Genomic DNA, 21,678 nt, shown 5'->3' on the forward strand with positions numbered 1-21,678 from the left:
TCGATTTAGAAACAATATGGTTGAATTCTTCATTTCAAAGTTCCTCAAGTTGAAGGGTATGTATTGCGTATAAAAAAATATTTGTTTATGATGAAGAATACTTGGAATATGAGCATTTTCCATTGGTGTGGCTTACTGCTTGTTTTTCAATGTTGTTGAAATGATTTCTCCATTAGTTGATCAATTTATCTCAAGTATTCCGTTTACAGCTTGTTACGGAATTGTAAGTGTGCCAACAGGACCATGGTATTGCCGCAAATGTGAAAGCCAAGAAAAAACTTCAAAGGTGGTAAGAGAAGATAGGCTATTTTCATTTGTTTTTATTCAGTCAATTCAAACAACTATAATAACTTTTTTACTGTGCTCCCCTTTCACATCTCAATTGATTCAATGTACCTACTTCTATTCAGTTTTCATGAAATACCTCAAGTTCAAGTGTAGTATTCAAATAACTCTGGTGAATTTTCAGAAGTGTGAATTATGTCCTAGTCGTTATGGTGCTCTTAAACGAACTAACAATGAAAAATGGGCACATGTGGTATGCGCTTTATACATACCCGAAGTTCGGTTTGGGAACGTCACTACTATGGAGCCTATTCTGTTGCATCTGATTCCAGCAGAACGTTTCAATAAGGTGAGATATACGTGCTAAAAATGCATTTTCTGAAAGTTTTCATTTTTCATAAACGCTTTGTTACTTTATACGAGGATAATTTATTGAAGTCGGGATTGAAGTCTTTATCTCGATGGATGTTTTCCATATTCATAATTTCAAACAATGTAATCAATTCCTACGAATAGCGTAGAAATAAAACGAGGGATCTGAAGTGAAAAAATGAATATTATTATTTTTTACATTTATTTGAATGAGAGTAGAAGAATATACATATAGTTTCACATTTCGTATTGCACTGCGACTTTGAAATTTACCCCATCAGAGCTGTTCTCGCCTCTGGTCCAAAGCATTTTTGCGTTGGCTGACAATGGCAAGACATTCCGTCACCAGGTGATCTGGAGTTTCTGCCACCTCCCTATAGAATCTAGACCTATTCTCATTAGGTGCTTCTGGAGGCGATTATGACCTCTGAAAAATTCACTAAGGAGGTGTAGCATATTCTTGATAATATGCAGATATTTCTTAGATCTCGCAGAGTTAAAGTCCCCGAGCAACTTTTTGAAATGATTCGCTCTCGGAAGATTCTGCTGAATGTTTCCCTTTCAGTTTTTTCCTTTTCCTGAATGCTTCTCTGGGCGTCTGTTGAGTTGTTTAACAGCAACAAACATTCTGTTTTTTTTTATTTCTTGCATTGAAAGGATGCCCTTTTGAAGTACCATTAAATGCCATTCATAACGATATGATGACATTTTTTTACTGAACTGAATATAAAAAGCACGTTGCTCTGGTAGGAGAACTCCATATAGTATGCTTGGGTTATGTCTAAAGCGTGCAGCAGTTGCGTAGCTTTGGTTCGACAAGGCCTAGAAGAATTAATGGCACAAAAGAAAAATGAGCAGGAGTTTATTGAAAAACCAGTAGATGCTGTAGAATGTAGAACCATTCATTCGCTTTTATTCATGGGCAAGCAGATTATTCTCAAAAGGAAGCTTGGGCAGCAATAGCAGAAGTAATCGACAGAAGAAAGTCATTATTTAATGAATTCATTATGTTCTTGTATCACTTCACATTATTAATAACAAAATTGTTACTGGTATCGTTTCATTGCCCAGATAGAGATATGGGTAAGAAATATTGGGATGAACAAAAAGTGTTGCTTTGGCGGGACAACTCCATGTCACCTGATTGTGTAGTGCCGAAATCATGTAGATATCGCGTAGCTATTGTTAGCTTTAGTGGGACAATGAGAATATAGAATTCAATGTTGAATATCTACATTTATAAACTTGAATACTGAAGAAAAAGATTAGAATAGCTGATGAAATAATAGATCTCTCATCCACGATAATTTGATCACTTCTGTTGACAATGTCTTATGTTTTCCTGAAAATAGTGCATGAAAATCTTGACCAGGATTTTCGAAGAAATTTCAATCAGAAACGTTTTTTTCAGTTTTGATGTCTATAAAAGAATAAATAAACCAAGCATCCATTGGGAAAGTTAAAAGACCTTGGGATTTGTAACTTACAAATTTCGATCTTGAAGGATCTATTTCGTAGCAATATTGCATATTTTGCCAAGGAGTTGTAGAAAATTGTTGATGAAAGTATTGTTGTACTTTTACCCTAGGTGTGTTATATCTGTGAAGAGAAGGGAAAGCCGTCTACAGCTGCTATTGGCGCTTGCATGTCATGCAATAGAATAGGTTGCAAGCAACAATTTCATGTAACTTGTGGTCAAAGTCTAGGTCTTCTTTGTGAAGAAGCTGGAAGTTTTTTGGACAACGTCAAGTACTGTGGATATTGCCAATATCATTATAGCAAATTGGTAAGTAAAATTTCATCATTTTATCTCATATATTATCGAAAGGCTTTTTGAACAAAAAAAAAACGCGGTATAGGGCCTAAAAATGGACGAAATTTTTGGTTTTAACCAATTCGGATGTAAAATTTCCTGAGGAATCCGAATCTGCAATAAAACAGATGGGTTTGCATTTGAAATTTCAAAGTTGGGCCTCATAAGGCCTCATTGGGTCAAAAATCTGATGGGCCCTTTCGTTTCCTCGGGAGAAATTACTAAAGACCTCAGTATCAGAATTCCGATTTTCCACCAGTTCGCGAAATAAATATACCGTTTCCAGACTTTCGAACCACATGTATATTGTCTAGGTATTGTATAGAATACTTGAATTATACACTATTATTATTATCTACAGCATGGAAACCACTTGTGGAATAAAATTCTGTATGTCCTTATGTTAGAAAATGATTAAACACACTGGGACACGTTTTCTATTCAATAGTGCACATCTTAAGTATTAATTTAAATATTTTAAATGGAACACCCTATACATTCTCATTATTTTGAAGCTCCTTAATTAACTGATTTCAACGAACTATATCATGTATATTTTGTTATGAACAATACTGGATGATATTACGTCAGTATTTATTGGCTGCAAGAAACTAAACTTTCAAATCGCGTGGTGTTATTAATTTTAATTTAATTAAAATAAATGCTCAGTCCTCGTTTCTAACTTCGTTTTAAGTTTCAGTTGAAATATTCCGCATTTTCTGTAGTTGTTGAGGATTTTCAAAAAATATGAAAATATACAGGGTGTTCCGTTTAAAATGAAGAGGACGGAATGTGTTGGACTTGCGCGAATCACCCTGTATACGTAAATATGTGCTTAAAAAGCGCACCATTGAATTAAGAAGTTGACGTGTTCCAGTGTTTCTTATATTTTTCAAAAAAATACACAAAGAATTTCATTCCATAAGGTGAAGTAGAAGTACTTCTGACGATTGGCAAATCTAAAAACTTGCTTGTTTTCCCAAAGATTATTTTTCAGGGCTACCCTTAGCTCAGACATCAGCGGTCCCACAATCATCAGATTTTTAGAGAATTCACTGAAGGGTCGTCACAATATAATATATAATGGTATCAACCATTAAGTTACTTCATGACTATTTCTTTTATTTCAGAAGAAAGGAGGTAACGTTAAACCGATACCACCATATAAGCCAGTGTCAGATAATCATTTGACTGATTCAGGTTCGGAAAAAGAAGCTGAAACTGCACCATCAACTTCCTCAAAACCTGTTTCTTCCTCCACTTCAACGACCAACTCAACTAATTCATCGAGTAAACGTAAATCAACGTCCAGCTCAAAAACGTCCAACTCTTCAAAGACGAGTGGCAGCAACTCAAAAAGTTCCTCTAGCCCCAGCAATTCTAAAACTTCTCATCATAACTCGAAAAGTTCAGATAAAAGCAAAGTGAGTAGTTCATCTTCGCGAAGTGCCAAAAACACTGATAACCATACTGAACATTCAAGTGATTCTAAGACTGACAAAAAGGACAGTAAGTCCGAAAATAACGAAGAATCGAAAACTTCTGAATTGAAAGAGAGTAAAGGCACAAAGAAGCGCAAATCGAACTCTAGGACTCCCACACCTGTGACTTCTGTTGTTTCAAGTGACGTGACTGTGGTTAATTCAAACGCTACTGTTAGTAATAGTGAAAGTAGTGTAGTTAATAGTTCAGAAAAAAAGGATACAGTTATTAGTTCAGGAGAAACTGTAGATAAAGCTAAAAAGGTGAGTGTTTGCAATTGATAATGGATATTTCTGGCTGTTTTTGGTCTACATAATTATGGTATATTGAACCAACTTGAGATATAAGCAAGGTTTGATATAAAAGTTATTATTAACTTTGAAGAAGCACAATACTAATTGTTGGATTAATGGGACTTCTTAAGAAGCTAAAAATCATTCTAATTGGTAGATGGTGATTATCGGCATAAACCTACTATAATTTTTTTTTTAATTGCATTATTTAGAACGATTGATTCCACTGACTTATTATAAATATCAACCAATCTTACTTGGTTACAAATTGAACTCGCCAAAGCGCTATCATGCAGATTGCCAACGTAAGACTATTCCATCGAGAAAGAGTAGATGTTGAACGTGGTTTCGGTCTTATTTGACCACTTCAGAGCAACATAACTCTCATCCCGATGGAAGACGTCTTAGAATTGATGGATCTTGGTAAGATGCCAATGGACGCTTTGAAGTTGTAACAACCCATCGCCATCTGGAAGGTAATGGACCCAACTCAACTGCTTCTATTGTCCTCTGAATAATTCCAATTCAATTCCTTTGCTCATTCGCTTTTATACGAAATGGGTTATCACCTATCTTCAAAATTCCATAGCCTACTTGGCGACGAATTTTTTTGAAGGCACGTTTTTTGAACTGACAAAATACCCAAATTCAAATTCTGAAATATGTAAAAAAACATAGGGTTTATATTTAAAAAAAAAATAAAAGTCACCATTATATCACTGAAGTGGTGGACTGAAATATATATTTGACTACGCCACTGCATTCTACATGAAAAAGTGTCTGTAGAATGTTACATTTGTTCTTTGGATATCACTGAAAATTCACGAAATAGAGGCACGAACTCAAAGGGCCGATAAATGAGTTATTAAGTTTCACTTGAAACTTGAAAACAAAAGAAGATAGAAGAATGCGTTTTGGCCATTATCTTTTGAAAATCGAGGTCGGAAACGTGCTATCCATTTTTCCCAAGCTCTTATGGTTAAAGAAATGCCCTCGGAAATGCCATTCAATCCCATCGAATTTTGCCCACCCTGTACATCATCTCGATTTTGTAAGTTTTGTAATGTTGTCTTGGTAGAAAGTACTTGTAAATGAAGGCCTTCAATTGCCCTCTGAATCATATTCCGATTGTGAGCAAAAATCTGTTTCAGCTAAAGGTAGAAACTACACAATCAATAATCTCTAACCAACCAGTCGTTGCCTTAACTTCAATATCAACTATCAAAGCAGTTCCACCTCCTTGTACTTCAGCTTCGGAACCTCCGATAGTGCCTCCTGAAACAACAACTGTAGTTTCATCAACTGCTCAATCAATCATACAATCAACAGCACCTCAATCACAGGCTGGCTCCCTAGCAGTGTCATTGCCACTTTCCAGTAAAACATTGAGTCCTGTATCTGAAGCAAGTGGTAGTGCTCAAAGTATATCAACATTACCCAATATCACCGCACCACAACAAGATAAAAGTAACGACGCCACCAAACCACAAGCGGCAGGAGGAGATTTATCCAGTAATTTAGGTAATTAATAAATTGGTATAGTAAAAAATTTTATTTCACTTTTTTTTACTCACAAACTAGAATGTCAAGCATTAAAAAAAAATTCTTACGGCCGGTTTTATAATCAAACATAGAGTGCCTTTAATTTAAAGCTTCCTTCAACCCTACTTACGTCCAGTTTCATAATCAAATTTAAAGACACTTTAAGCTTGCAGCTTTCTTTACTGTCATGTTTAGTAGGGTTAAAGGAAGCTTTATAATTAAAGGGACTTTAGGGTTCATTATGAAACCGGCCGTAAAAATGACTAAAGGTGACTTTAAATTTTATTATGAAACTGGACGTTAGAAACTAAAAAAGAAACTCATTAGTTATTGGTTTATTATTTTCAACAGTAATCCTTTGAAATGGAGCACGGAAAAAAGAGTGTCGCCATTTTTTTTAGTACACCATTTATACATCTGTCTGGACTATTTATCATGAAATTTGTTTTGTTAGATTTGTGTACAACCCGGTTATTATAAAATACATTAAAACTCTGGAAATTTTTATGAAATCATAATTGGGCATGAAAGAAATTATTTCCCCTCTTCAATAAGACCACTAGGTATCACTATGGTTAGTGTTGCCGTAAGGGTTTTATAATTGGTTCTTCATTTCCTGATATAATTATTTTTGTTACATCTGGATTCCAATCCGAGACGCGAGAAAAAAAAAACTTATCTCGCCGTGATAACCATTTTGGAACTCCAAGCATACTTTGTGCAATTCATTAAGTTCTGGTCTTTCTGCCATTGAACAACTATGGCATATCAAATGTCTAAGGTTAATGATGAACATACAGTGCATGGCCGAATAAAGTATTATTTTTTATGAAAATTAAAAACCAAGCAGAGTTGGGCGGGTTGAGTACCTGGATAAGTGACCGCCCTGGCTGCGAATTTGAGCATACTCGCAAAAGCTTTTGAATTCATGTCGGTGCTTTTCTCATTTTTATCACTTCATTGTGCAAGACTTACCCAATTCTGAATATTTACGATGAATTTCAAAATGTGTAATTCAAAATCTTTATACTTCAAGATTCATTAAATCTTGAAGAGGAAAACGCTCAGTCAAGTATGCTGACATCAGAAACAAGTACAGGAGGTTTGAAAATAACGTATGAAAAGCAAGAAGCCATGAGTACTAACACTACCGAAGAAGATATGGAATTGGAGGAAACCCAGGCAGAAGTACCTGCTAAGCGAACCAGGTAATATTAAATATCCCATTGCCAATTTTGTTTCTTCACTGGTGTCCTCGATTGAATTAAGTAACGAAATAGATATATGCAGTGTTTGTAAAAGCTTGAATTTTAGAAAGGTAGACTGTTTGACCCTCACAATTTGAAAGTTGCTGCATGCTCTTCACCTATTTGATGTTGGTTGTCTTCTGCACTTTTTTAATAGTATCTATAGCTAGTACGTATTAGGTAGAAACACCGTTGTACGAAACCTTCGATAACACAGATTACAGGGTGAGAATTTAAAAACTTTCCAGGCCAATTTTGTCTCGACAAGGATGTATTCAGAGAAAATACCGGAACAGGTAAATTTTTATTCGGAGGGGGACATATTTTGAGCAAAATTGTAAGCCGAAATCCCCTCGAACCTAGCTGTAGGGGCTATCACCCCTAAATTCTTAATAGGGAATAGGGGGTGTGATTTACCTCAATTGAAAGATCACTAGTCCCTCTACACAATTACTATGGTTTGAAAATTTTTATTGATTCCTTGAAGTAATTACAGGAGGTGACAATTTGAAAACTTGCCAGGCCAATTATGTCTCAACAAGGATGTTTTCAAAGAAAAAGCCGGAACAGGTCAATTTTTTAAAGGGAGGGGGACATATTTTGCTCAAAATTGTAAGCCGAAATCTCTTCAAACCTCCTTAATTGTGTTTTAAGAATTAAGGGGTGACAACCCCGACACCTAAGATTGAGGAGATTCTGGCTTACAATTCTGCTAGAAACATGTCCCCCTCCCAATAAAAATTTGACCTGTTCTGGCATTTTCTCTGAAAACATCCTTGTCGAGACATAATTGGCCTGGCAAGTTTTCAAATTGTCAGCCCCTGTAACTACTTCAAGGACTCAATAAAAATTTGCAAACCATGGTATTCATGTAGAGGGTCAAGTGATCTTTCAATTGAGGTATAGCTCACCCCCTATTTCCTATTGAGAATTTAGGGATGATGGCTCCTACTCCTAGGGTTGGGGATATTTCGGCTTACAATTCTGCTCAAAATATGTATCCCTACAAATAGAAATTGACCTATTCCAGTATTTTCTCTGAAATCATCCTTGTCGTGACATAATTGGACTGATAAGTTATCAAATTGTCACCCTATATATTGAATAACTAATATTCTGGTTAGTTCACATCAGATTCGATAATCGAAATAGCACTGCTAGCCTTATGCAGAATTGTTTAAAAGAAAAAATTTGCTGGCTATGGATTTTATTTTTTCGTTTTTTAACCTTTTCAACTGTGCCGCATAGAGATGAGAGATTGAGTTCATTGAATTTTAATAATAGTACTGTAATAAATAATTGGGGCAGATTATTGATAGTGTGATGACTGACGAACTATGAAAATGACGAATTTCGCAATAACCCTACGTTGGTAAGATCTCCCCCATTTGAAATCGTATCTGTCAGTGGTTCATTGTTATTTTGAGAGCGATCCGATCAAAGCATCAACAGAAATTTCACTACATTATTCCAAATCCAAAAAACAATCAAGTAAGGAACAAAATAAAATACAATTCTATCGGCAACGATTCGGCCCTTTATTTCTCCATGCAAAAAACAACAAAGATATGGTATTGAAGTACAACTTCCAAATAGAAAATATATGTTGGTAGGAATTGATATCGTGAAAAACTCTTGGAACTTGAAAGTACAAAAAAAAGATTAATAATCATACCAATAAAAGCATTCTGAAATTCCCACAAAATAGGGTGCAGAAACGTCGCCGATAAAATAATTGGTGAAATTTCATATTTGTGTCTTCTTTATCTTATTTCTTTCTCTATCTTCCTCCTAAGTTTTTCTGCATCATTCACTCCTGTTTTGTAGAAAGCATATTTCAAATGTCCCTAGAAAAAGAAATCGAGTGGAGTTGAATCAGGTGATCTAGGTTGTGATTATGTTGGTGCTCTCCTACCTTTCTATCTATCAGAAAATATTTCATCATTGATATTACCACGAAGGGAAAACTCGTTTCTGACCACATTGCGGTTTAACAACACATTTTGTGAAAATAGTATAATCTGTTTTGAGTTCAATTATGGATTTTCATCAGATGGAGAAACTGTACCAGCAGATTAAGCGGGGAACTACTTTATTAGAACAACAAGTGTGAATAGAGCTTTATGCTTCAGGGGGCACTTTTATCAACTGTAAAAATATCGATAATGAATAATTCAAATAGTTGTGAACTTAACTAACAGTAAATTTATAATACTTTGATTGAATTAAATGATTCCTGAAACAAATCACATAACATTCTTCCTTAAATGTACGCGATTAGATGAGGGTTTATTGATAACGCTGTTCTATGAAAAAGAATATAATTATTGATATCTCTTTAATAATTTTACGTTTATCTTATGAAAAATATATTAACATTATAAATGTTGTGATATCAAGTTTTAAAGTAGTTTAGTAGTTACATTGAATTATGAGGTTGATGTATTTTGATCATAAAAAATAAACATTATTAATTGTTTAGTATTATGACTTCGTGCTTCAGTTTGAGAAAGAAAACAAGTATTTCATTATGAATTCATTATTTTTTGACTATTGGAAATTGTTATTTTGGAGAATTTATACGTCTTTGATGTTGCAAGTGCAGCGTTTTGAGGAATAACACCACTCTGAAAGAAAAAACTTTTATGAGCTCTATTCAAAAGTCCGTTAACTACTTGATATTTGTAAAAATATGGTTCATTTCGCAAGAAACTTCTTCTACTATTGATATTACACCACCATCATCTTGAACAAAAAAGGTCTCTTGTAATTTTTTTTTTGTATAGATATTATGCTGACATGATAGGGGAACGCCAAAATTTTGTTCAATGCCTTCTCGATTCTATAGAAAGTCGCTGGTTTCTGAAAACAATTCGAAAATGGACACACTGTTTTCTGACAAGGAATAACCCCTTACATTTTTCCAACTTTTCATTTACATTCTGTATAAAATCTTCACATCATGCAACAATTTTTATAGCTGATCCGTTTTTATGCCTTTTCTATATATACATTGTATGTAACTCAAAACTGTGATTGCTTGATCATGCTTCTCCAAATTTCCAAATTGAAGACAAATACCACGATACGATGATCCAATAATGCTTCGTGCTTCGATTATTCGTATTTTGAATTTTAAGGCGGCTACAGATGGCATGGAAAGCCTTATCCAACGTTTGTAGAAACGCTGCACCCTGCATCTTACATTTTTTAATTCCTTTTGAAATTTAAGGTAACTTTGGTATGACAACCATGGTCCTTTATAGCACCGATTCTGAGATATTCGACTTTTTCTTAAAATTTTGACAGCTGTAGGTGCTCACTAAAATAGCTGATACTAGGTTTGTAAAGAATGTATCAAAACCAAATTTTACCCAGCTCTTGTCACATATTGGAACATACGTTACATCTCTATTTTTAGCAATCTGATATACAGGGTCTTCGAAAATTGAAGTTAATGATTCAAATAGTAGTTCACATAAAACTTAATTTTTTCAAATGGCAACCTATATTTTTTTCTAGTTCAGCATGTAGAGCAGGTTAAGATGAGCAAAAAATGTATTCAAACTTTTTCTGTAAAGTGAATAGTTTCAGAAATATGGACGAAAAAGTGCATTTTCCCATATAACCAACGATAATTATTAATTAGTGTTGCTGCTATATAGTTGACTTTGATTTTTTCGATGAATTTAATTAACTAGATTGACTAATGAAAGACAAAAAGACCCCTTTACTCATAATCAGTACTCGCTCCCAAAAAAAAAAAATACAATAATAATTGACCACCAGAAACGTAATTAAATCCACTACGGTACCTACTTACCATACAATACATGATGAGATGACATAATTCACAAAACACCAAAAATTACTAACTTCCTTATCTAATAAAGGATACCTACCATAAACCATTCAAGCCGGATAGAAATTGTTTAAAAGACCTTATATTTTCAAATATGTCCCGCGTGTCGTGTGTATGGTGATCAAGTCCACTGGCTAGTCTTAATAAGTCTCTTTGGTATGTGTTGAAAATACCGCCTCCTAGGCTAACCCTGGCCAGCGTTGGCTTTGCTTTGTCAAATGTTCTGCATACACACGATGCGTCAACTTTGGAACGAGCGGATGTCGGCCATGGCTTGTCATGCCGTCTGTAGCCGCCTTAAAAATAATCAACCAATAGAAGCATGAATTTCAAAATAGAAGCATTTTTGGTTCATTGGACCTTCGAATATCTATGAACTAAAGATCTTACAACTCTGGTGCAAGTGAAAATTATAGATTTTAGACGAAAAAATCAATGTATTTATTTCAAAAAGAAATCATAAATTCTGATCAGCATTCATAGATGCTGCTAGAATGTCAAAAAAACTGATCTCTGGCACTGCAGTTAGTTTCAACTGAACCGTCGCGTTGGTTAACCTTTATCGTTGCAGGTCAGTCTATCAGCATTAAAATTGCTAGAGCTTAAAAAAAATTTAATCTTCTGAATCATAGAGTGGTGCTATTCCATATTGAATGATGTAATGTTTTACGTTTTAACTTGTGAAAAGATAAATATTTTCCTGAACAAAGGTTCATTCACAGATCTCAATCAAATGATAAGACTGAAAAATCAGTTACAAATCGCGGGAAGAAACGTAGTAGCGGTGGAGGATTGGGGGGCAATTCAAATAGCTCCCACATAAACAATAATTCGAATTCTAATATTTCCATGGGTAATCGAAGGTCAAGTCGATCTCAGATGAACGTTTCACCTATTCCATCACAAAGCTCCACACAAAGTCATCAACTTGGAGCCTTCTCCAGTATAACTCAGAACCAGTTGAAGAATTCCCCACCTAGTAGTCCAAGTTCAGAGAGCCAAGGGGCTCCACCCAGTACTAGTAAAAATAAATCTAAGGGAAGAAAAAGTGCACCTGCTGTTTTCACTCCAAGTTCTAGTAGAGATAACAAAGATGTTAAATTGTAAGTAATTTCGTATTCAGTATACTGTAATTATATGTAGCTTGTAAATTTCTGTATTCTTGTATTAGGCACCTCCTCAAAACATACTCTAAAGATTTCATAATATACAATCACACATTTAAAGTTTTTACAGGGTCTTCATAAATGATCGTGACATAACAATTGGCTTTGAATTACTCTGAGCTGCTCCTTTTTGAAGCGTTTCGAATGAAATGTCACAGAATTTCAAGAATGTCGCCCACTGCGATGTGAAGATCATTTAAAAAGACCCTGTATTTTCAAGATATTTCAACATATATAAGATCAGTTCATACGAGGCGCGTTCATTTTAATTTCCATTCATCAGTAGAATACAAACAATATTTCACTTATTTTTGGGTGCCTAATACCATTGTACTCAACTTGTTGTAATCGATGCAACATTATTAAGTAGAACTTAGATGTAGATGTTAAATAAGGATATTCCAGTATATGGTTCAACTATTTTCTTCTATTTCAATTTCTCAGTATATTAGAATTACACTCAACTGCAACAAACTTTCTGAAAATTACCTTACTCTGTCAATTTATTAATTTCTAATTGATGCAAAATATGCCCTGTTAGATATAGTAAAGAAGTGGTGAATTTTCACAGGAACTGTTTTTGTAGAAAGTAAATTATGGGCTTTGCCTCTGTATTTATAGTGAAGATTAGCGGAAGCTTCTTATGTACCTATTTATTTTCTGAGAAGGGATAATAACAATTATATAGATTTGTATTCAGTATTGTCCGTTTCAACTTTCATAAAACTGGAACCATGGTATGTTCAATTATTATACATATGAGAGCATTATTGTTAACTAAGCAGCAAATTGTGGGGACAGCTAAAGGATAATTGTGAATGGTTGACTGGCTTTAACTTAGACCCTACTTTGGCGGTGTTGGATTTTCACCCAAATTAGCAGAGTATTATCGTATTATCGTGGTCTGCATGTCACTGTCGCAGGGTATTTTTGTCAATACCTTCATCTTGTCAAAGCAACAAAATTTTTCGGATACATTACGTTGCAATGCAAATATCGCCATTTTATGAAATTACATTTTTTTATAGATATAACTCACCGACGTTTTTTTGCCTATGTTTTTTGGATTTTTCCAGCGGTTTAAAGCTATCCTTTTGGTCATTATGCAACTGGCCCAGGGTATGTAAATTTCAATCCCTTCTTGTTGTACAGGGTGTCAAGATAGGAAAGCGAAAAATTTTCGTTTTTTAACTGAGGAACCTAACAAAATTCTTATATGTGTGGGGTTTGTTAGGTCAATACCTCGGGAAGTTTTCGACATCATCTCGAATTAATGCCTTGCTATGGAAATACACTTTTTTGATAGAACAGTAGCAAATATCATGTAAATTGCATCAAGGAATACCTTGTAAAAAAGTAATCATTAGCAGGATCTTAAAAAAGGCGACAAATTTTAGGTTCAAACGGAGAGGAGAGATTCCTTAAGTAATTTAAAAAAAAGTCCCATCAACCTGTGATCGCAAAAGTTTCGTGTTCTAGATACAGAGTGTTAAACTTTTTTCTCGAAATCGGTAGCAGATACGACAAAACTACAAGAGAGCATAAAGTTTAGTATCACGACAAAGCTTCTTTTCACATTTTTCAAATTAACAGTGGTTGGACAAAAATGTTTCGGAGGAAAACGGGGGACAGTATCCAGAAAAATATCACCCTGTAGATTTGCTATCGAAATTGGCATGTCACATGGTGTGAACTATCAATTATAATGTTTATGCCGAATTTCCAATGTAAATTCACCTGAGAGAAGAATGATTATAAAGTTTATCGAAGCTTGTCAAAGCAATGTGGAAAATATAAATGAAAACCTCGTTCAATATGCTGAAAAAGACAATCTTACTCATACAATAAAAATATCCAATATACAACTTGATACATATAAAAAAACTACATATTGGAAAAACTAAATTAAGTATTTTTAGTCCGATGTTCTCATCTATACTTCATTCACTTTTATTTTAGCAGTCGGTTGGCCATGGAAATTTGACACATTTCACTCTGTATAGTACGAAAATGTGGGGTTAGGAAGCTTGTCAAAACATTTTTGTATTTTAAATCAACGCTATGTTGCCCGTTCTACGTAAAAGTTTCTGTTATTACGTATTTTATCACAATGTCGAATCTCTTCGGAAAATATGTGACGAACATAATTGAAGTTTATACAAACTGATTGAAGGCATACCAAATCCAGTTATTTGCATGGAAAATACAAGAGATCAGTGTAATATCATAATATGCACTAGCTTGAGGAGACTTAATGTTCGTTATCTTCTTTGGCTTACATCATTTGTAGATTTCAAAAATATTAACCCGAAGATGAAATGCATATGATGCAGTAGTTGGGAATGGGTATCTCCCGAAGGAATTAACAGATAATTGCAAGAATGTTAAATTCTTCAATAAAAATCATCTTGCATCAATATGAGAAAAAGGAATTGAAGGAAGTTTCAAGTTAAGATGAACTTCACCTTTGAACAAAAATTTCACATGAATAAACAAGTAACAGGTCAACTTCCGCGTATTTGTGGCTATTCATCTTAATACATTGATGTAATAATAATAATTAGGTATTTATTAGTACCCTATGACATTTACATTGTATAGGACAAGTCAAATGAAAAATAGAAAAATCCATTTTAGGGAACTTCTCCGATGACATTTATCGAAAATCCTGTAGTAAACTTTTCGCATTAATTCACTCAAACATAAAATTCTCAAATGCCACCACTTTTTTGGGTCTCCCAATAGAAGGAAATTCTTTGTCATCCTCTTCATTCACAATCTTTCTGATTGTGGAAATATTCAGCTGAAATATAAGTCGTTTAGATTAAGATGGAACATTATATAAATTCTCTTACATTGAATATGTTCGCTACCGTCTGACGTATTGCGGATTTTAGAATATCAAGTTATAACTATTTGAATGAGCGGACCTGAATTCTAAATAGCACTTCCTGAAACCCTGTCTCTTTTTTCAATCACTTTCGGCATTTTCGTAATAAAAATTGATATTAGTTGTGGCAACGGCGATATGACATTAACGACATATCATGAGTGCCAACCTAACTTCGTTCTAGTTACAAAAACTTGAGAAAATTATTTCATGGCCAACCGACTGCTAAAATAAATTTGAATGAAGTATAGCTTGAATTATTTCATGACAGCTCGTTGGTATGCTCGGAATTAAAACGTTCATTAGTTCATTCTATGACTCCTAGAGCTCCAGAATGATCACTTTCTCGAAAAAACTGCAATATTATCCAATAGTGTTGAGGCATAACTCCTCACGATTATAATATGCTGCTTTTGAAGATACTTCTCTACCAATTGTGCTCGAGCATTATCGTTTATAAGAACAAAATCCGCTCCGAACAATTTTATGGACGAAGCAGAGGAAAATTTCAAATAAAATAAAGTTTTCGATTTTCCCATTTTGCCCGCCATTACTGTTGATCATTTTCAATTTCACAAGAAAAACGGAATTTCATTAAACAGCGTTATTTCCATAGCAATGGAATATATCCGAAAAGTGGCAGAGATGTCCCGGGATACTGATACAATCCAATCAGCTTAGGAAAACACTTGGTACGGTTCTCTACTATTATCACATAAATACATAATATGATATATTACATATTGGTGGTGCTTTACATCGCTATTGAAAATCGAAAACGTCGAAGTTAAAGCTATGATTTCAAGAAAGAAATCTGATTTCATAAAATGAAGTGTTGACCTAACAATTCGTACTACAAAGAAACTGTGAAAGGAAATCTATTATTCGCAAAATGTTTGTCAACTTTTAATTTTTGGCGGCCCCAAGTTCGCACCCAGTACAACAAGCAGGGATAAAAAATACTTTTTGACAGGGACACAAAGTCTAATAAAAATGCTTTGCATCTCCCTAAGACTTTTTTTAGCTGTGCCATTTCATTTGCTGTTCAGTATATTGCAATATTGTTTTTATATTACTTTGCCCCGATTTTATTTTTATTTTTTTTTGTCTTAGATTTCAGAATGGTGTTACTGCCCCACATATGCTAGGAAATCAACTAAATCCCAATTCAAATATGGCCCAAAAAATGTCGGATCATTTGAACTCTGAGCTTGAAGCTCATAGCATTTTCAATCCAAATGAGAATGCTAATATGGTTGGCCCGCAGTTACATCATAAAGTTGTTGCTTCTGTAAGTATTGTAATAAGTTTTTAGGAACGTAAGAATTGTCTCGGTAAGAAATTACCATAATAATGAAACACATTTCACGGTCTCTAGAATATCTTCATTAACTACAGTCGGACATTTCAGACTAACACCCTTACCGAACTATAACTATCCATTCGTTTCTTTACTCAACCGCATGAACCGTGGTTCATCCGCTTCCCATTTTTTGCTTTCTTTTTGACCGTTTGAGCAGCACCTGGGCTGCTCCGGTGAATCTGGCTCTAGCACCGACGCGTTCATTTTTGCTGCTTTCCAGTAAGTGCGCCAAACACTGAGAGCTTGACGCACTGGAGCTTCACGTCCTCGCTCTCGCTGGAATGCGCTGAACTTAACTCAAATCAAATTAAACTAACTTAACCTCAATACATATCACAAGTCCCGTGTTCCACAGTTGACAGTGCGTGAAGCCTTTTGATAATAGGATGATGTCAGTTACTTAGATCTTCACAAGTCTAGGTTGCTTCAAAAATTTGATTATGCAGTGTCCAGGCATTGTATTCGATGCGCGCGCTGCTTTGCTTTCAATGCGAGACACTATAATCTATTTCAAGCGAATAACCGGTAATTACCGGGGTTATTGCTGATTTTGACTTCGGTTTTGTCCCTTCACAACTTCTAACCTCACTTCAATAACCAGTATGGTAACCTGCGGTCATCTGCGGTTCAAAACGATGACGTTGACGTCATGTGATTATAACCAACAATGACCAAAATCGCTTGAATACAGTTGGTAAATAACAATAATAACCAATGATCACTCGCTTGAAATTGGTTATTATCCAATGTCCAGCCTAAGCACGGGTACGGCTCATATAACTCTGTTGCATTTAACCCTCTAATACCCAAGTCCGCCTTGAGACTGGTTGCATATAAGTGGATACAAAATTATTCTGCCCATGTCCGCCTTCAGTATAGGTTCATTTTGTGAGTATACAGGTGTTAATGTAAATCAGTTAACTATTGGCGAAAAAAAGATGTAGATTACATAAGCTAATTTGAAACTATACGGATATAATTTTAAAAAAGGAAAAAAAACTTGGGCATTAGAGGGTTAATTATAATAATACAAGCAACTATGGATCCGATGCTACCACTTTCTTTTTTATTCGCCGAAAATTGTTTTACCTGAAACTTTCTGGAAAAACCGGAAAAGAAACTAACCCGGTAGTATTTGGATATCTAAAAACAGGATATTTTTCAATGGTTTCATTAGTGACCCAGCAAGACAGTTTTAGGTTTTCTTTTCCGGGGCAATGAGCTTTACTCTACGCCCTTGAGGGGGTTATCTAGTTATATCTTCTCAAGAAATCCCAATATCAATATTATCACTTCGGTAAAAATTGTAAGGGGGTAAATTCTGAGTCTCATCCATTGATCTATTTGGATGTAGTAAATGCTAGACTTTCTTAATTTAATGTAATTGCGTTGCGTTTGTCCCAGTAATAATAACAGTTTTCACTTACAGGCGCGATCAAATAGTGTAGGTAGTTCAAATTCAGGAAATGGTGGTTTAAGTGGTATGCTTGGAGGAGGCAGTGGTAATATTCCCCAAACATTGGATCAGCTTCTGGAGAGACAGTGGGAGCAGGGTTCTCAGTTCCTCATGGAGCAAGCACAACATTTCGATAGTGAGCTTATTTTTAATGATGGGGTAATAAAAGTATAACTTGAATTATTCTCTTTCTAGTCGCATCTCTTTTGTCCTGCTTACATCAATTGAGAGCTGAAAACCTTCGATTGGAGGAACACGTCAGTTCTCTTCTACAAAGACGAGATCATCTATTAGCTGTGAATGCTAGACTAGCTATTCCTTTAACTGGACAGCCGGCCACTCCTCAAACCACACATCCTCACACAGGTAAATAAAAAAATAGTTTGGTTATGAGTTTTTTTTCCAATAAGTTTTTTCTTTCTCCAAAAGCATGAATTAAACCACAAACCATTCAATAATTTGAATTTTGTCATGAACAGTTGACATTTTGAATTCGGAAAAATTATTTCATTGTTCTCTTTTCAACTAGCTGGATTTGCACTCTTTTACTTATTTTTTCCTTATATATATCACCCTGTATGTGTTGAGCATTTGATTTGATTTAATTGTCATTTCATCTGGTTACAATTAACTAATATGATTTATTCCTATCTGTTGTGGAAATCTTCTTTTTTGAATAGTGTCGAGAATAGAAAATGAGATGATAGGAGGAAATTATTATTTATTGTGTTTTTCTCTAACTTATACATGGTTTCTGAGCTACATTTATCTGAAGTTAATCTATTTGATAAAACTCAATGGACCGACAACTGGTAATTTCAGTTGCTGAGGCTGGCTCAGAAAGATGAGCTTCTAATAACCTTGGATTAAGTGAACCTGTACTATTATCTGATTGACAATTGTCAAACCATTGAAAGTGACCTTAAAAACTCACACAAAATTGAAGACAGTTAATCCATTTGTTAGAGTTTTCGAACTTATTTTAATGATGGTTATTGAATGAGCTCAGAAATCAGGCCTTATATCATTGATTGATACACTCAATTTGGAACCGGTAAACGGAACCAATTCTCTTCAACATCCATTAATTTGGCATGAACAACTTTACTATTTAAATTCTTATTATCTAGTATATCTTCAATTACTACTGGATAGAGCACTCTGTGCAGATTACCAATAGTTAAAAAAATAGTTCAAGATAAATCTTTTTTTTCAGTCAATAACATTCATCCTGCTGTAGCTGCAGGACACAGTGATATTCCCCGTTCAAGACATAGTGCAGGAAGCGCAAGCTATCCAGCTCATCCTCAAGGATCTAGTGCTGATGTTCCCCTTGAAAATGGTTTACCGCCAGATACGAATCAAACTTACACTTCTCATCGTAGTCCGGTTACTGGACAACCACAGAGAAGTCCAACTGTGAGGTGAGTCACTCTTTCAATTGGAACTTTTTGCCGAAACGTGTATGGATATGGTGAGCAAGGGCACCTCAAAATACACAAGTGAAAACGCTTTGTGCTCCCTATTCTATCTTATTCACATATCTGGTTTCGCTAATATTTGAAACGGAGCAAACCGATTTGTCATTTCACAATCCGAGAGTTGCCATTAAAATGTGCATTATATAGCGTTTTCTATTGAAAAAACGAGTTCTGTAGTAAGCGCAGTCAAATTAGCATATCACAGATTACAGAAAAAGGTTTCTGTAATCTATGGCATCTATTGACGGGATCTCCAGCAGAATATACGAAACGGAATCCTCACCCCTTTTTTTCTATCATGGATTAAAGCTGAATCTATGGATTTGTAATTTTGCTTTGGTTGTTGGGCGCCGGTCCACTCTTCAAATCGAAAATATTATGGACCTGACCTTCTCATTCAATGATGAAATTTCTGTTAGTGTGAAGTAATTGAAAATGATAATCCATATTTTTTAATTAAATAGTGAGTACGCGTGTTTGAATTGATTTCTTGCGAAACTACAAACGATAGGCCTATTATGAGCTGTGGCTTTTCACTGCAGTTCATTTATTTTTGAACAGGTAATTAACATAAAAAGGATTCTTCTGTTGGTTACCTCAAAGAAGAAGAAGCTACATAAATAATATTCAAATTCGTCTTCTCTTGCCGTCCATGAAGAAAAAAGTTGCAAAACGCTGCTCTGAAAATTCTATTAAATCTTTCAAAATTTTCGAGGTTATGAAGTTTGAACCAAATTGTATCAACACTAGCACGAACTTTCAGACCTCCCGCTGAAATATGCGCATTGAGACACCAGCTTTACCATAGAACATGACTTCCTGCGCTCAAAACATCAACAGATCATGCAGATTGCACTAGTGCAGCACTAGTTTTACCAATAGAAAACGCTATTAGTGAGATTGTTTCTTCTTTAGTGATATCCAAAAATCGCACATACATGGATTGGAGTAATATTTAAGATTTTTAGGTAGATGAGTTACATCTTCAGCAAATACTGATATAGCTGTAGAAATTTCCCGTACTAGTACTTCTGATATTTTTGTCTTTCATTGTTAACGTATTTTTCATTTCAAATATTATTGATAATTTTTTTATACAGAGAATGAAATCAATCATTCCGAAGCCTAATTAATGTGTAAAGCTTGGATTTTGAAGAAATTATTTCATTGAAATTCCAATATGAATTGAAATACTATCATCGTTTGCATTCTTATAGATTATCTCCAGCTGGATCCAGCTTTTCTAGTAACTCGTTGATAAGACAAAATTCTGATACAAGTGGACGTTCTGCCCCTCGTCCTCAGCAATACTCACATTATCAAGGAACCAGTCAATCTCAACAACAGGTATTTTGAGTTTTGAGGCATGCGTTAAAAATAATCAATTCATCTTTCACGTAGGATTTGTTGCTTAACCATTTAATTGATCTCTTGCTTTTGTTTCTTGGTGTGGTTCTACAATGCATTTTAAATTGATATGAAAATTCATGGTTGGCAGAAGAAGGAAATTTTCAACTCAATTCTCGAATTATTTTATCCAAATATTTTCACATGGAACCATTTTTTTCAACATACTTTCATTGCCTTGATCTGTATGTATGTAATGGAATTTTGCAACTCAGCTTTTATCCACTTTTCGACACCTGAATGATCGAAAACTTTGCAGACGTATTGAGAAATAATGTACATTTACATTCTCTGAGGATGTCTCTTACTGTACCGTGTTTTCATCCTGATCCTGTCCGTACCAACTACCGCAAGCTTTTTAATATTAATATGTAGATGTTTAACACTCTGTAACAATATGTCAGCTTATCATAGACTTTTTAGATTTGTTGTATGCAATTTGTTTTTTCATATTTTCGTATCAAATGGGTTGTACCGTCTCCAAATTCTGGGAGGTATAATACGTATTTTAAAAAAATAAAGTCCCACGTCGCGTATGTCTGTTCGCGATAAACACAAAAAATAATGAACGGATTTTTATCATCGACAGGCAGAATCATTTATTAGGAACGTTTAGGTGTATAATTTTCAAGGTTCATTGGTTTAGATATGACTTCTTTTATAGTCGGCGCTGAATAAACTATAAAATGTAGAGAGACTTTGATCAAGTTGATCTAACTTTTGATATAATAATAATCAGTTTTAATATTGTAAATTTAATTCAAAATAATGTTCCATTTAGAGGTCTTTTAACTGCCAAGAAACCAATCAATATACAAACGAATATTACCATTATTTCCGGTATTTAATTCTGATGAAAAATGCCCTTTACAGTCTACTTGTTTCCGTAAGCCCGGGTGTCCACTGGAAGCGTATTCAAGCGGCTACACGCTCACGCGAAACGAGCGTTTGTAGCCGCTACAAAACTGGCGGCGCGGCGCTACAGAGGTTGTCCACTGGAGGCTACTTCGTGCGTTCAA

At 34.7% G+C, this 21,678-nt stretch overlaps 1 protein-coding gene across 8 annotated transcripts in view; it reads left to right on the forward strand.

The window, feature by feature from the left end:
* LOC123312228 (protein AF-10) overlaps positions 1–21,678 on the forward strand; it is a 32,317-nt gene that overhangs the window by 7,042 nt on the left and 3,597 nt on the right. For 3 of the 8 annotated variants that reach the window (XM_044896546.1, XM_044896548.1, XM_044896552.1), the window contains exons 3-14: positions 210–289; positions 470–634; positions 2,246–2,443; positions 3,601–4,215; positions 5,397–5,766; positions 6,824–6,995; positions 11,619–11,999; positions 16,066–16,243; positions 17,745–17,907; positions 17,967–18,137; positions 18,988–19,195; positions 20,470–20,599. In XM_044896546.1, coding sequence (XP_044752481.1) covers positions 210–289; positions 470–634; positions 2,246–2,443; positions 3,601–4,215; positions 5,397–5,766; positions 6,824–6,995; positions 11,619–11,999; positions 16,066–16,243; positions 17,745–17,907; positions 17,967–18,137; positions 18,988–19,195; positions 20,470–20,599 — 2,831 coding nt within the window. The remainder of the gene's footprint in view (positions 1–209; positions 290–469; positions 635–2,245; positions 2,444–3,600; positions 4,216–5,396; positions 5,767–6,823; positions 6,996–11,618; positions 12,000–16,065; positions 16,244–17,744; positions 17,908–17,966; positions 18,138–18,987; positions 19,196–20,469; positions 20,600–21,678) is intronic. The other 5 variants (XM_044896549.1, XM_044896553.1, XM_044896550.1 and 2 more) reach the window with 4 other exon arrangements.

The sequence above is a fragment of the Coccinella septempunctata genome, chromosome 4, assembly GCF_907165205.1.
Source record: "Coccinella septempunctata chromosome 4, icCocSept1.1, whole genome shotgun sequence".
In the NCBI taxonomy this organism is placed as follows: domain Eukaryota; kingdom Metazoa; phylum Arthropoda; class Insecta; order Coleoptera; family Coccinellidae; genus Coccinella; species Coccinella septempunctata.